We start from the raw sequence: 12,368 nt of genomic DNA, 5'->3' as shown, positions 1-12,368 counted from the left end.
TAGGGGAGATAATAAAACTAGGACCCCTACCTAACTCCACATACAAAGGAGCACTTCAGATAGATTAAAGGCCTACATGGAAACGATAGACTTAGATAGAAGGAAACGCGAGGAAATATTTTCATGACCTGAGGCATAACTTCTAAATGTTTTACATGCACAAAACAAGGCAAAAAATGGATGGAATTGATAATATCAAGATTAAAACTTCCTCTCCAATACAGGACACCAGGAACAAAGTTAAGAAAGGAGTTACAGCGTGGAAGGTGTTAGTTTTGTCTAAAACACACAGGAGATTAGTAACAAGGAAATTTTGTGATTCAATAAGAAAAGGATAGCAGAGCAACAGAAAGATGAGCAAAGGATGTGGAGTTTATAAAAGAAAACCTGAAAGACTAATGGTCATATGAACAGACACTCAAGTCTAGCAAGAATCAGAAAATCAAGTTAAAACAGGAGGATGTCACCTTCTACCCGTGGGACCGGCTGTAATTCAGAGGCTGGGTGAGGACCAGTGCGGTGAAGAGGTGGGTCTCCTGTCCGGATAGTGGAAGGTGGCCCAACACAGCCAGTCGGAGTCACTTAGAACCAGGACCATCGGTGCTGCCTCTGGGTGCATACCCCGAAGAAACCCTCCCACAGGCCCATCAGGGGACATGTATGTGGACATCTGTGTTCATATTTGTGGTGATGAGAGGCAGCACGAGTGTCCTTCCTGGAAGAATGGATTAGTAAGTGTTAGACCCCACCCCAGAGTGCAGGTGGCATTTAGAAGCAGCAATTAGGTGTATACAGTTGGCAGCACAGATGGGCCTTGGAAACATTACACTGAAGAATGGGCTGCATAGCACAGTACCATTAGGTCAATAGAAAACACATGAGAAAAAACAATACACTTTCGAGAATACCTACAAACAGAACGTACAGATTAAAGGCAGTAGATGGTAGAGGAAGCAGTGGTCTGTAAGCATAAAAGAGAACTTTAACAAAACATAAATAAGTTTTAAAGTCTGGTGACATGTAAATGGGGTCATGCTATTTTTTCTTTTTGTGTATGTTTGAAAATTTTCATAAAAATGCGTGTTCGTGTATATATATGCGATGTATATGCGTATAGTACACACACACACCTGCCAGGGGAGAGGGCTGACTGGGTCTAGTGTGTGAAGACCAAGGTTTGTGGTGTGAGGGGCTCCTGCTGCCCCGTGACCCCCTCCCCGCCCCCCAGGAGTGTCAAGGCCAGCCATGTTCTGATCTCAGCGGATGGGAAGGTCTACCTGTCTGGCTTACGCAGCAACCTCAGCATGATCAGCCATGGGCAGCGGCAGCGTGTGGTCCACGACTTCCCCAAGTACAGTATCAAGGTTCTGCCGTGGCTCAGCCCAGAGGTCCTCCAGCAGGTCTGTGAACTGGGTCTCAAGGGGCCCCCATTCCCCACCAGCTCGTGATTCCCCAAGGAGGCCTTCAGGAATTTCCGGGGATGGGGGTTCCCAGAGGGAGGGCTTCCCTGGTGGCAGGTGGAACTGGGACGCTTCTCGCGCGGGTGTTCCACGCCCTTAGCAGCTGATCTCGTTCCCCCCCCCCCACCTGGGGAGGGTCCCAAGCTGCGCCTGAGGCTCCCTTCAAAGATGCTGCCATTTCCTGGGAAGAAGAGCGTTTGGGAAATGTTTGGCGCTCTCTACATCCCTGTCCTAAGCAGGAGCACGTCCTCCTGCTGCCACAGAGCATCAGCAAGGCATTCGTTCCTTCTAAAACAGCAGTGACCCCTCAGTAGTACAGGCGAGGAAAGTCTCCGCAGCCGGTCCCGATTTGGGGACAGGCCTTCTTTTCCTCTCCCCGGTTTTTGCTCCACTCGCTTCTTTCTCTAAGAACAATGGCCAAGGCTACAGTGTGGAGTGACCTGTGGCTCTTTTCTCCTGATTTAGAATCTTCAGGGTTACGATGCCAAGTCTGACATCTACAGTGTGGGAATCACGGCCTGTGAACTAGCCAATGGCCACGTCCCCTTTAAGGATATGCCTGCCACCCAGGTGAGCCTGCAGCCCAGGGGCTTCCTTCTGCCTTCCCGCCTGTCTGCCTTCCACAAACACTTGATGAGGAACCGCCACACGCAGGACACCAGCCTGGGATATTAAGATGAAAGACCCAGTTCTTTCCTTCAAGAGCCCCACCAGTGGGGAGATAGTTGTGTAACTGTTTACTTCTGTCAGTGGTAACTGTGGTGGTAATGGAGCCCGGGCGGGGGGGGGGCGGGGGGCGGGTGTGGGCTCACAATTTCAGGCCTGGAGACCACACACCAGGTGTCTATTTAAAACATATAAATTAAGCTAACAAAGTTTTATAGATGTATAAAATATGTTCTATATTCTTAACTTGATCCATATACCTGGAAGACCAGTTTCTAATTTAGAATTCTTAGACTTCTCAGGTTCTGCGCTACCACGTTCCAGTCAATACCTTTGCAACCTCCAGCCTGCACGTTCTGCTTCTGTTCATGCCCCTTTTAACCACCGCCCTTGGCTTCTAGGTATACATGCAGCCAGTGGCATCGTCTACCCTTGGAGACAGACCCAGGGAAGAGGGTTATCCAGGTCTTATCAAGTCCAGGAAGTGGACTTGGGTCATTTGGGCAAGGATTACCTGGGTCCCAAGTACCTGGAGCATGATCTAGACCTGAGAGGGGGTGAGGGCGGGCGTGTAGGCTCTGAGTCAGCCTCTCCCAGAACCCACAGACTGCTTGCCCTGTGGGGAGAGGAGGAGCTAGAGAACGGCCACAGGGTAGCTCTAGAGGAGGGGATCTGGGAAGGCTTCTGGGAGGAGGTGACCCTTGAGACTTGAAGGCAAATAGGAATTAACTGTGTGAAGAATGGGAACTGGAAGGAAACTCTTTTCGGCAGAGGGAGCAGCATGTGCAAAGACCCAGAGTCAAGAAAGAACAGGACCGGGGTTTCCCTGGTGGCGCAATGGTTGAGAGTCCGCCTGCCGATGCAGGGGACGTGGGTTCGTGCCCCGGTCTGGGAAGATCCCACATGCCGCAGATTGGCTGGGCCCGTGAGCCATGGCCGCTGAGCCTGCACGTCCGGAGCCTGTGTTTTGCAACGGGAGAGGCCACAACAGTGAGAGGCCCGCGTACCGCCAAAAAAAAAAAAAAAAAAAAAAAAACAGGATCTGGGAAGAGCAGGTAGTTGTAAATGGCTGAAGTACGGGTGCTTCTGGGGGGCTGCTAGGTGACGTGGTTGGAGAAGGAAGCAAGGGCAGATCACAAAGGACTTTGCTTGTGTGCCACGCCAGGGTGTTTGGTTTCTGTCCCAAAGCATGTGGAGAATTGCTGAAGGAGTGATAGCATCAGATACATATTTTATAAAGATGACTCTCGCAGATGGCTTAGTTCTGGCAGACTAGTTAGGAGGGTATGGAAATCTATCTAGGTAAGGAGTCTAGGAAGTCTAAGTAAGACAGAAACGGATGCTCAGGAAAGACTTAAAAGGCCATTTTTAGGTAAACAAGGTACGGATGCAGAAACAGCAGTGCCCAGGAGAACCTCCTGAGGTGATGGAAATGTTCTGTACCTGGGCTGTCCAGCGTGGCCGCCACTAGTCACCTGTGGCTGTGGAGCACTGTGGCCCGCGAGATTGAGGACTGGATTTTAAGCTGAATTTAAGTAAAGATAAATAGCTATGGGAGTTCCCTGGCAGTGCAGTGGTTAGGACTCAGTGCTTTCACTGCTGGGGCCCAGGTTCAAGCCCTGGTCAGGGAACTGAGATCCTGCAAGCCAAGTGGCATGGCCAAGAGCAACCAAAAAAAATCTCTCTCTCTGTCTCTGTCTGTCTCTGTCTCTCTCTCTCTCTCTCTCTCTCTCTCTCTCTCTCTCTCTCTATATATATATATATATATATGGCTACATGTGGCTGGTGGCTCCCATATTGGACAGCACAGCTCTAGAAGGATTTCCAGGTTTCTGCCTTGAACAGCTCACGAGGTCCATGAGGACAGCAGTCCCCAAGGTGGGCTGCTTTTACATGTGTGGAGTCTGAGGACTTCGGAACAGCTGCCTAGCCCGCCCCTGGGTGCACTGCTGCTGTGCAGCCCGCTGCAGTGACAGTCGGCCAGAATGAACCCCATCGGACCCACCTGGGCATGGCACACTGGGGCTGGGCTTTAAAGAAAGGACCTGGCTGCCACCTTGACCCTAGGGTGAGGGCTCTACAGTTGGAAGGATCTGATGCCTTACGAAGGGGGAGAGACTGCAAGCCCCTGCCTTCCAACCACGGCGGAGGCGGGTACTCCTTTGCAGTCCTCGTTGTCAGTTTGGCCTTGCTAGGGTGTGGCTGCCAGTCCTTTGGAAAAGTCAGACTTTTTCCACTTCTTTCTTTACTTCTCCCGAATCACTCATGTGTTGGGGAAAGTATACTTGTGAAGAAACTCTATAGGCCTTCCAGGGGCCCCCTCCAGCCTAGCCCCTGGCTCTGTCCTCCCCAGATGCTGCTGGAGAAGCTGAACGGCACCGTACCCTGCCTGCTGGACACCAGCACCATCCCTGCCGAGGAGCTGACCATGAGCACCTCGCGCTCAGCGGCCAACTCTGGCCTGAGTGAGAGCCTGGCCCCCAGCCCCCCCAGGACCTCCAATGGCGACACGCCGTCCCACCCCTATCACCGCACCTTCTCACCCCACTTCCACCACTTTGTGGAGCAGTGCCTTCAGCGCAACCCGGATGTAAGGTATGTCTGCTGGGCTGGGAGTGGGCTTTGTGGGGAGCCCAGGGGGCTCTGGAGTGCAAGGCTGGGTTTGAGAGGATGCCTCTGTCCTGTAAAAGTCTGGGTTCCTGGGACGAGTCCAGAGCCCCCTCGGCAGGAGGGGTTTGCTAGGAAGCCAGCCTGGGTAGCTCTGGCTGTTGTTTCTTGGTGAGCTGAAGGAAGGAGAGGGGGCACTTGAGGGTAAGGTAGAAGCAGCAGGACTGGGGAAATCCGGGCACAGGGCTGATGCTGGTCTCTCCTCCCCTTCCTCTACAGACCAAGTGCTAGCACCCTCCTGAACCATTCTTTCTTCAAGCAGGTACAGTAGCACTTTCCCAAGGCTCCCTGGTTCTTTTTCTTGCCTGTGGTTCCAACCACCCTCAGTCCCCTTAGCTTTGGGGTCTTTAGATATTCTCTCCTCCTCCGTTCAAATCAGAGAAATGACCATGTTTCCAAAGCCCCTTAAAGGCGCTGCTCCTTCCTCCCAGAGACTCGTGGCTCCAACAGCCCATCTGTCCCTGGGCCGTGGTCCCTTGCCCCATGATGTCCTGAGACTCAAAGCAACAGCATCCACCCCAACTCTCTCTCCTCCCCCAGATCAAGCGACGTGCCTCAGAGGCTCTGCCGGAGTTACTTCGTCCTGTCACCCCCATCACCAGTTTTGAAGGCAGCCAGTCTCAGGATCACAGTGCAATCTTTGGCCTGGTAACAAACCTGGAAGAGCTGGAGGTGGACGACTGGGAGTTCTGAGCCTCTGAAGAAGGTGCACATTCTCCATCCCAGGCTGCGTGAGCCTCCGGGACGCTTCCTGAGGGCTGGCTGCACTCCCACCCTCCTGGGGGCAGATTGAGCAGAAAGGACATTTCTGCCAGGAGTGTTGGCTGCTTACTGACTGGGAAAGAAATTCCTGGAAGGAAACTTTTTTTTTTTTTTTTACTGCTCCAAAGGCTTTTGAGACACGAGGGAATCCCAACAACCAGGGATTGGGAGGGGCCGGAAAGCTGACGTTCCCAGTCCTGTGAGCTCAGGTGACCTGACCTCTTCAGAAGGAATAGATGCTCTTCTGGCTGTGGCGGCTGAAGTCCAAGGCCAGGGTTTGACTCACCCACCCAGGGAACTGTGCGACTTCTTCCCACTCTGGCTCTCCTACCAGCCTAGTTGCGTCCTTCTCCCCTGCTCTCAGATCCTATAGGTCCAGAGGGGCAAGCAATAAGACTCCCCTCCCCTCGGACCTCTCCCTGATAACTGAAGGCAAGGGTATTGTTTCTTTATAAGCACTAGCTTAAGGCTAGGGCAGTCCGTCCTCCTCCCCCTTTTTGCTTGGGCCCTGACACCTGACACCTTCCCTTGGTTCATCTTTGTAGCTCATTCCTTTCCCACGAAGGGTCCATCTCACCGACTCCTGCTGGCCGCCTTGGTGCTTCCTCCAAGGGCCATAATTTTTGCCTAACCTGAGGGCCTGAGTCCTTATGCAGTGTTGGTTTCATCGCCAGAACAAATTAAAAGTTCCAGAGAATCCACTGGAGAGTGACATTGTTGTGTGTTGGCCATGCAGGCTCGGACGCGAGTCATTCCACCCCCGGTTCTGCCATCTGAGTGGTCCCACGAGTGCTTGTGGAAGCACAGCGGTGACTTCCTTCTTTAGCTAGACAGCCTCACAGCACACGTTTCTTTTAAAACCCATAATGGATTTGTCTCTTAACTATCTAACGTTGAGACGATTAATTTTAGCCTGTGGCCATCAAACTGCTTTGGGGCTGGAAAGGTCTGAGCGCTGGAGACCGGCCTCTCTGCAGGACCACTTCTGGGCCACTGGAGCCCAGGCAGAAGAGGCTCACTTTTGTCAGGAAAGGCGGTGGACGGGGTTGTTTTGGAACAGGACTCAGTGTCTCCTCACCGTTGGGACTCATACTCAAAGAGCAGGTAACCTAAGACCCGGCCCCCGCCCTTCCTGTCGTCCTGGCTGGCAGCCAGAGAGTCCAGGCCAGGGGGTGATTCTCACCTCGGGCTCCTGCGTGTGCGTCCCAGCCTGCACGCGCCCCCCAGCCGGGCCCCTTCCCCCACCAGTCTCCCCAGGTGGGTGCCCCTCTCTAGCCTGAGTACTTCAAATGTCAGATCAAGGAAGTGCCCCTCCCTCTTCCCTGTAGCTGCTTTAACCCATGAAATGCCCTCACTTTCCCTTTCCTCAGAAATTGTAACATCAGTTTTAAAAAGAAAAATAGAAAACCTCTTCCCCTGGGCAGTTACAGGGGTTGAGGGGAAGGGACTCGCACCAGCCGGGAGGGCGTGGGGAAACCTGAAACGGAGGGAGTGAGAAGGCCAGGTCACATTTATTTCCAGCCCTCTTGCCAGCTCGTTTTTTTTTTTTTTAAACCTCAAGTTCCCTTTTCTTAACACCCTCGGCAGCTTGTTTTTTTTCCCTCTGATCTGCTTGCTCCACCTTGCTGTCGGCGCCCCAAGGGCTGATTCTGTGGGGGCCTGAGGCACCAGCCAAGCGCCTCAGAGAGCTTCACGTTTCTTGCATCACCATAGCCCCCTTTGAGCATCTGACGACAGGTGTGGAAGCTTGTCTGGTAAAGATGCCTGTTAACAGTTTTAGAAGTTCTCACACACCCCATCCAGGGAGTTCGGGGGGCTGCAGCTCAACCCAAACGTAAAACTTCCTCCGGAGAGGGAGGGAGGCTGAGGGGAAGAGTGAAGCACAGCCTGGGTGCCCTGAGCGAGCCAAGGGAACACCCGGGGGCTGGGGATGCCTGCTGCCCCGCTCACTGTCCTGCCAGGTGAGCACGATGAGCTGTTCTGTTCCTGACAAGGCTGTGGGCCTCGCTCTTTAGCCACTAGTTCTACTCCTGCCATCGCACGGCAGCTATGCTTAGGGCTATGCTTCGTGAAACAGCTTCCAGCTGCGACCGGGAGGTGGCTTCCCTGTGCTCCCCGCAGAGCTGAGGCTCTACCCCACAAGTGAGTGATGCTCCCTGGGACCCTTAGTGCCGTGTGCCGGAGAATCCCAGGCAGCCGGCTCGGCCTGGGGGGGAGGGGGGCAGTCAGGAGGCCTGGCCTTTTACGCCAGCCCTGCCGCTCCAGCTTTGTTACTTGAACGAGTCACTTTAAATCTTCAGGCCTCGCTCCCTGTGTCAAATGAGGTTTGGTTGAACCTAGGATTCCTTGTTTCAAGGATGGAGATCTCTTTCCCTGAAGGGGGTGCCGGCAGGGGCTGGGAGTTGGGGGGTGACGAAGCCCACAAAGTCCCTCCACGGAAGCGCTTTAGGACGGCAGCCTCTGGGCACCACAGCCGCAGGCTCCCGGTTTCCCTCTCTCCGGGGCGCCAAGAGAAGGCGCTGAGGGCTGGTGGCCGAAGCTGACCGAACACGGAGACCCCGGGGCCCTTCTGCGGCGCGGGCCGGGCCTCGCAGCCTCGCGTGGCCAGACCGCGTGCCCGGCCGCCCCTGCCATCTTCCTCGGCGGCCATATGGGCGCGCGAGGCGCCCCTGGCGGCGGGAGGACGAGGCGCCCGAGGGGGCGTGGGAGCCGCACGGGGACGCTGGGCGGGCCTCCGGGGCGGCCCCCGCGGGTCCTTCGTGCCGCAGGGCCCACGGAGCGGGGAAATGGAGGCAGCGAAAGGCGCGCCGGGTTATCCTTTTCCGCCGCGAGGGCCTCGTCGGGAGCGCCATTTGTCCCGCGACCCCAGTCAGCTCCACCTGGACTCGCCCCTGGCCCGAGGCCTGCGGCGCGGGTCCTCCAGCTCCGGTCCCTGCCTCTGTCCGGAGCGGGCCGACGGGGCGGCCGGTTTCGCGAGGATGGTGGGCGCCAAGGCCGAGGGGCGGTGCGGAGCGCTGGGAGAGCGGGGTCGGCGCTGGGGGCAGACAAAGGCGGGGGACGCCGAGCAAGGGGAAGACAAAGCGCAGAAAGGGGGTCGGCGGCGGCGCCGGGGCCCCGGAGGCGGCTCCGGGCGCTGCGGAGCCAATGGGCGGGCGCGGGGCGGGGGCCGGCGGGGGCGGCGCCGTAATAAGGCGGCGGCGGCCGCGGCCGCTCGGGGACCACTGGCAGCGGCGGCAGCTCGTGCCCGCGCACTCCTCGCACCCGAGGCGTTCCCCGGAGACCGACCCCCGCCCCGCGGCCCAGGCCGGGGCCCGGTGAGACCCGCGGGCGGGCCAGGGGAGGGGCCGGCATCACGCTCGTAATCCGGGCGGCCCAGGTCGGGGCTGTGGGCGCGAGGGCCGCCGCCCACGGGGTCCCGACGCCGAGCGCCTCCACCCGTCGCGCTCGCCCGTGGCCCCGAGGCCAGCGTCCGCCCTCCGGGTCCGGCCTCCAGACAGAGGCGGGGCCGAGGTCTCCTCGGCTGGACCCGCGGGAGTCCCGGGTCTGGGTTCCGGTACGCGGGATCGGGACGGAGGAGCGGGGCGCGCGGGCGGCGGCTCGGCCGGGCGGGGCGGGCGGCTCGGCCCGCGAGCGCTGTCCAGGGGCTGGGTCGGCCGAGCGAGGAGCGCCCGGGCCCCCGCGCTTCGGCCCCGAGCTGGGGAGGGTCGGGCCGGGGTCAGGCCGGGGCAGCGGATTCTGGCCGCGCCCCCCCCGCCCCCCACCAGGACCCGCCCTCTCCTGACCTCCCCTCGCACCAGGCGGGGTCCTGGTCTGCGAAGCGCTCAGGCCGCTGCGCGGAGCCCCTCCCCTAGTCGCTGCCAGCTAACTGTTCTTTCCCCGACACATGGTTCCACTCAGGGACCCCTGCCCCCTGCGGAGCCGCGTGGGGGACGAGCGGGCCAAGGGGGAGGTGGGTGAGGGGCGGAAGTGGCAAGACCCAGAGCAACAGGAAATGACTTAGGGAAAGCCCCAACCGCGGTCCCCCAGCCCCTTGCCTGTAAACACCCCACCCCCACCCTGCGGGCTGGGGAAGGGCTTGTGGGGCCCTCTCAACCGACTTCCCCTTGCAGAACCCAGCGGGTGCCGCGGCTCCACACTGGGCCTCCATCGCCGCCAGCGAGCCATGTTCCAGGCTGCAGGAGCCACCCAGGCCACCCCCCCCCACGTAGGTGCTCAGCCGGGTGGGAGGGCACTCCATTCCCGCAGGTGTCTGGCCTGAGGGTGAAGGCGTGCTGAGCGGCGTGTTTGCTTGTCTCCCTTCCCCTCCTCCTGACTGTCCCTGGGATCTGGGCTGGTGATGGTCTGGGGCCCTCCTCAGCTGACCCTGCCCCGCCTGCCCTCTCCCTCAGGAAGCCAAAGGTGGCAGTGGCAGCAGCGCGGTTCAGCGCTCCAAGGTAGGGCCCTGAGGCTGGGGTGTGCGGGAGGGCGGGCTGGTCGCTGGTCAGGCCCTTGATGGGGTCTCTCCCGAAACAGTCCTTCAGCCTTCGCGCCCAGGTGAAGGAGACCTGCACTGCCTGCCAGAAGACCGTGTACCCCATGGAGCGGCTGGTGGCCGACAAGCTCATTTTCCACAACTCTTGCTTCTGCTGCAAGCACTGCCACACCAAGCTCAGGTGCGCCCTTGCCCTACCCCCGCCCTGGCCTTCCTGACCTGACCCGACCCGACCCGACCTGAGCGCAGCTGTTCTGCTTCTACAGCCTGGGCAGCTACGCGGCGCTGCACGGAGAATTTTACTGCAAACCCCACTTTCAGCAGCTGTTTAAGAGCAAAGGCAACTACGACGAAGGCTTCGGCCGGAAGCAGCACAAGGAGCTCTGGGCCCACAAGGAGGTGGACCCCGGCACCAAGACAGCCTGAGGCACCTCTCACCATCCACTCCCTCCTCCTTCCGTCGAGGGCCTGGAGCAGGCAGCGGGCAGGGTGGGAGAGAGGTTGGACCGGGCCCCGGCGGGGTCAGGGTGGGAAGGGGATGAGGCCGTCTTGCTCGGGCAGAGGGTCTTGGGGGCAGGGCTCTGCTTCGGGATTCCTTCCTTCTCCCTCAGTGGGTGGGGGGGTTAGGGAACCAGGACTGGGCTTTGCTCACCAGCCCGCTTCCTGCTGCTTCCAGCCTACCCCACCTTACCCCACGGCCCCCTGGGAAGGCCCCCCAACCCAGCTTCCCTATCTAGGTGCCTTTTCTCCAGCAAGGAGTCAGCATGCCCCCCTCAGGGTCCCAAGCTCCCTCACTGCCACCCAGGGCCCTGTGTGGCCCCCACATCTCCCCATCTACCTCTGCCCTTAGCCTGGTCCTGAGCCATGGAGACTGCAGGAAGGTGAGCCAGGATGCCCCCTGCTGGGTCTCTCCAAATGCCCACCAGGACCCAGTGGGGGAGGGGAGGGAAAGTGGAAGAGCCCCGCCCTCCTCATCCCCCCCCCCCCCCAGGCGAGGCAGGGCATGCCCATTAGGGCTTGGGACCATCCCACACCACGGAAGCAGCAGAAGCTAAAGCACCGGCCAGGCTGAGAGCCACAGAGACTGGTGGGGAGCTGGCAGGGTCACGTTCCCCTCTTCTCCCATTTTTGCCGGTTTTGACTGTTGTAATCAACCCTGTTTTAAACACGTTTCAACAGATCCTGACTCTGTATTATGTGGCCTGATGGGGGGTTTTGTGGCAGGAAGGATACAGAGTCACCACACAGAAGTGAAGGGGGACAGGGTCAGCCCAAAGCACCCCTGGCCTTGATTGGTGGTGGGGGGCTAATGGTGATGGGTGTCAGGGGAATGAACACTGGGCAGCCTGAGAAAAGGGGGTGCGCTTCCCAGCCAGGTCTTCATACTGTCAAACCCAGAGTGTCTGATGACTGAACTCCACTTTGCCCCTCAGTCTGTGTTGCTTAAGTTCAGGCCGTCAGTGGGTAATGGTGCTGCGCCTCGCTGCACTTCAGTATGTTGGGGTACAAGACAGAATCCTTTTGCTGAGTCCTCGTCTGAGCCCCCTTTGCCCTGGAATGGTGGGAACCAGCAGATCCAGCAATTTGTATCAAAGGTCTCCTAGTCTCTGTGCCCTTTCCCCATCTGTCCTCTTCCTCCTGCTTTTTCAAGCTCCAGGGAATGGGGCAGCCGTGGTCACCATCCCAAGCAGTCTAAGGAGAAACAGCTCATCTGCTCTTCTGAGGGGACAACAGTTTACAACAAACAAGGCAAGCTTGGAGGACCTAAGATCCTCCCCTGCCCCCACCCCCACCCCAACAGAATACAGGCAGGATGTCTGGCTTGTCCTGCCCCAGACCCAACCATCCCGATTTCCCCCAACTGCCTGTGGACTATGTGACTTGGTGGAACAAGAGGGCAGACTCCTGGGGGATTTGCTACCTCCACCCCATATACGTCCTTAAGTTCCTAAGTGACCTCATGCCCATAGAACAGGGCAGGGAGCTGGGCCTCAAACTCTGAAGGCAGGTGGGGGGGCCACTGTGCTATGTTGCCCCTGGAAATGGCAGAGCTAACAGCAAGCAGAGTTGGCACCCCGAGCCCGGGTCCTCAGAGCGTGAGGAGGGCTGCTGAGAGCCTCACTTGGGGCAGGTCCAACGTCTGCATCAGAGGCCTCAGATGGGGACAAGGATGGTCCTTCTCTGCTCCGAGCTAAGCAACAGCAGCAGATAGCCCTGGGGGAGCTATCAGAGAGGTGGCTCCTGGAGGTGCCTGATCCCTGCCCTGCAAGGATATGACTCAGGTGAGTCCTTCCCTGGGCTGGGAAGACCAGTGGATGCCACAAAGGTCCTGGAAACGGAGC

General features: G+C 58.2%; 2 protein-coding genes across 16 annotated transcripts in view; both read left to right on the top strand.

Annotated features, from left to right (window-relative positions):
• STRADA (STE20 related adaptor alpha) overlaps window positions 1-6,244 on the top strand; it is a 29,768-nt gene extending 23,524 nt beyond the window's left edge. For all 12 annotated transcript variants that reach the window (XM_079903831.1, XM_079903838.1, XM_079903834.1 and 9 more), the window contains 5 exons: window positions 1,229-1,400; window positions 1,926-2,030; window positions 4,480-4,721; window positions 5,013-5,055; window positions 5,334-6,244. In XM_079903831.1, coding sequence (XP_079759957.1) covers window positions 1,229-1,400; window positions 1,926-2,030; window positions 4,480-4,721; window positions 5,013-5,055; window positions 5,334-5,486 — 715 coding nt within the window. In that variant the 3' untranslated portion in view covers window positions 5,487-6,244. The remainder of the gene's footprint in view (window positions 1-1,228; window positions 1,401-1,925; window positions 2,031-4,479; window positions 4,722-5,012; window positions 5,056-5,333) is intronic.
• A 1,654-nt stretch (window positions 6,245-7,898) lies between these two features.
• On the top strand, window positions 7,899-12,290 carry LIMD2 (LIM domain containing 2). 4 transcript variants are annotated; one of them, XM_079904923.1, is made up of 7 exons: window positions 7,899-8,536; window positions 9,665-9,759; window positions 9,944-9,988; window positions 10,068-10,207; window positions 10,293-10,425; window positions 11,678-11,775; window positions 12,158-12,290. In XM_079904923.1, the coding sequence occupies exons 1-6, from the start codon at window positions 8,206-8,208 to the stop codon at window positions 11,720-11,722; spliced, it is 789 nt and encodes a 262-aa protein (XP_079761049.1). In that variant the 5' UTR covers window positions 7,899-8,205; the 3' UTR covers window positions 11,723-11,775; window positions 12,158-12,290. The 4 variants fall into 4 exon arrangements, with proteins under 4 accessions (XP_079761049.1, XP_079761051.1, XP_079761052.1 ...); XM_079904925.1 differs by having other exon boundaries at window positions 10,293-10,515; window positions 12,158-12,183; XM_079904926.1 differs by having other exon boundaries at window positions 10,293-10,526; window positions 12,158-12,178.
• Window positions 12,291-12,368: the final 78 nt, after the last annotated feature.

Source organism: Stenella coeruleoalba (assembly GCF_951394435.1).
Source record: "Stenella coeruleoalba genome assembly, chromosome: 19".
Taxonomy (NCBI): Eukaryota; Metazoa; Chordata; class Mammalia; order Artiodactyla; family Delphinidae; genus Stenella; species Stenella coeruleoalba.
The sequence above is the reverse complement of the archived record's forward strand: the minus strand, read 5'-3'. Positions and strand labels throughout refer to the sequence as shown.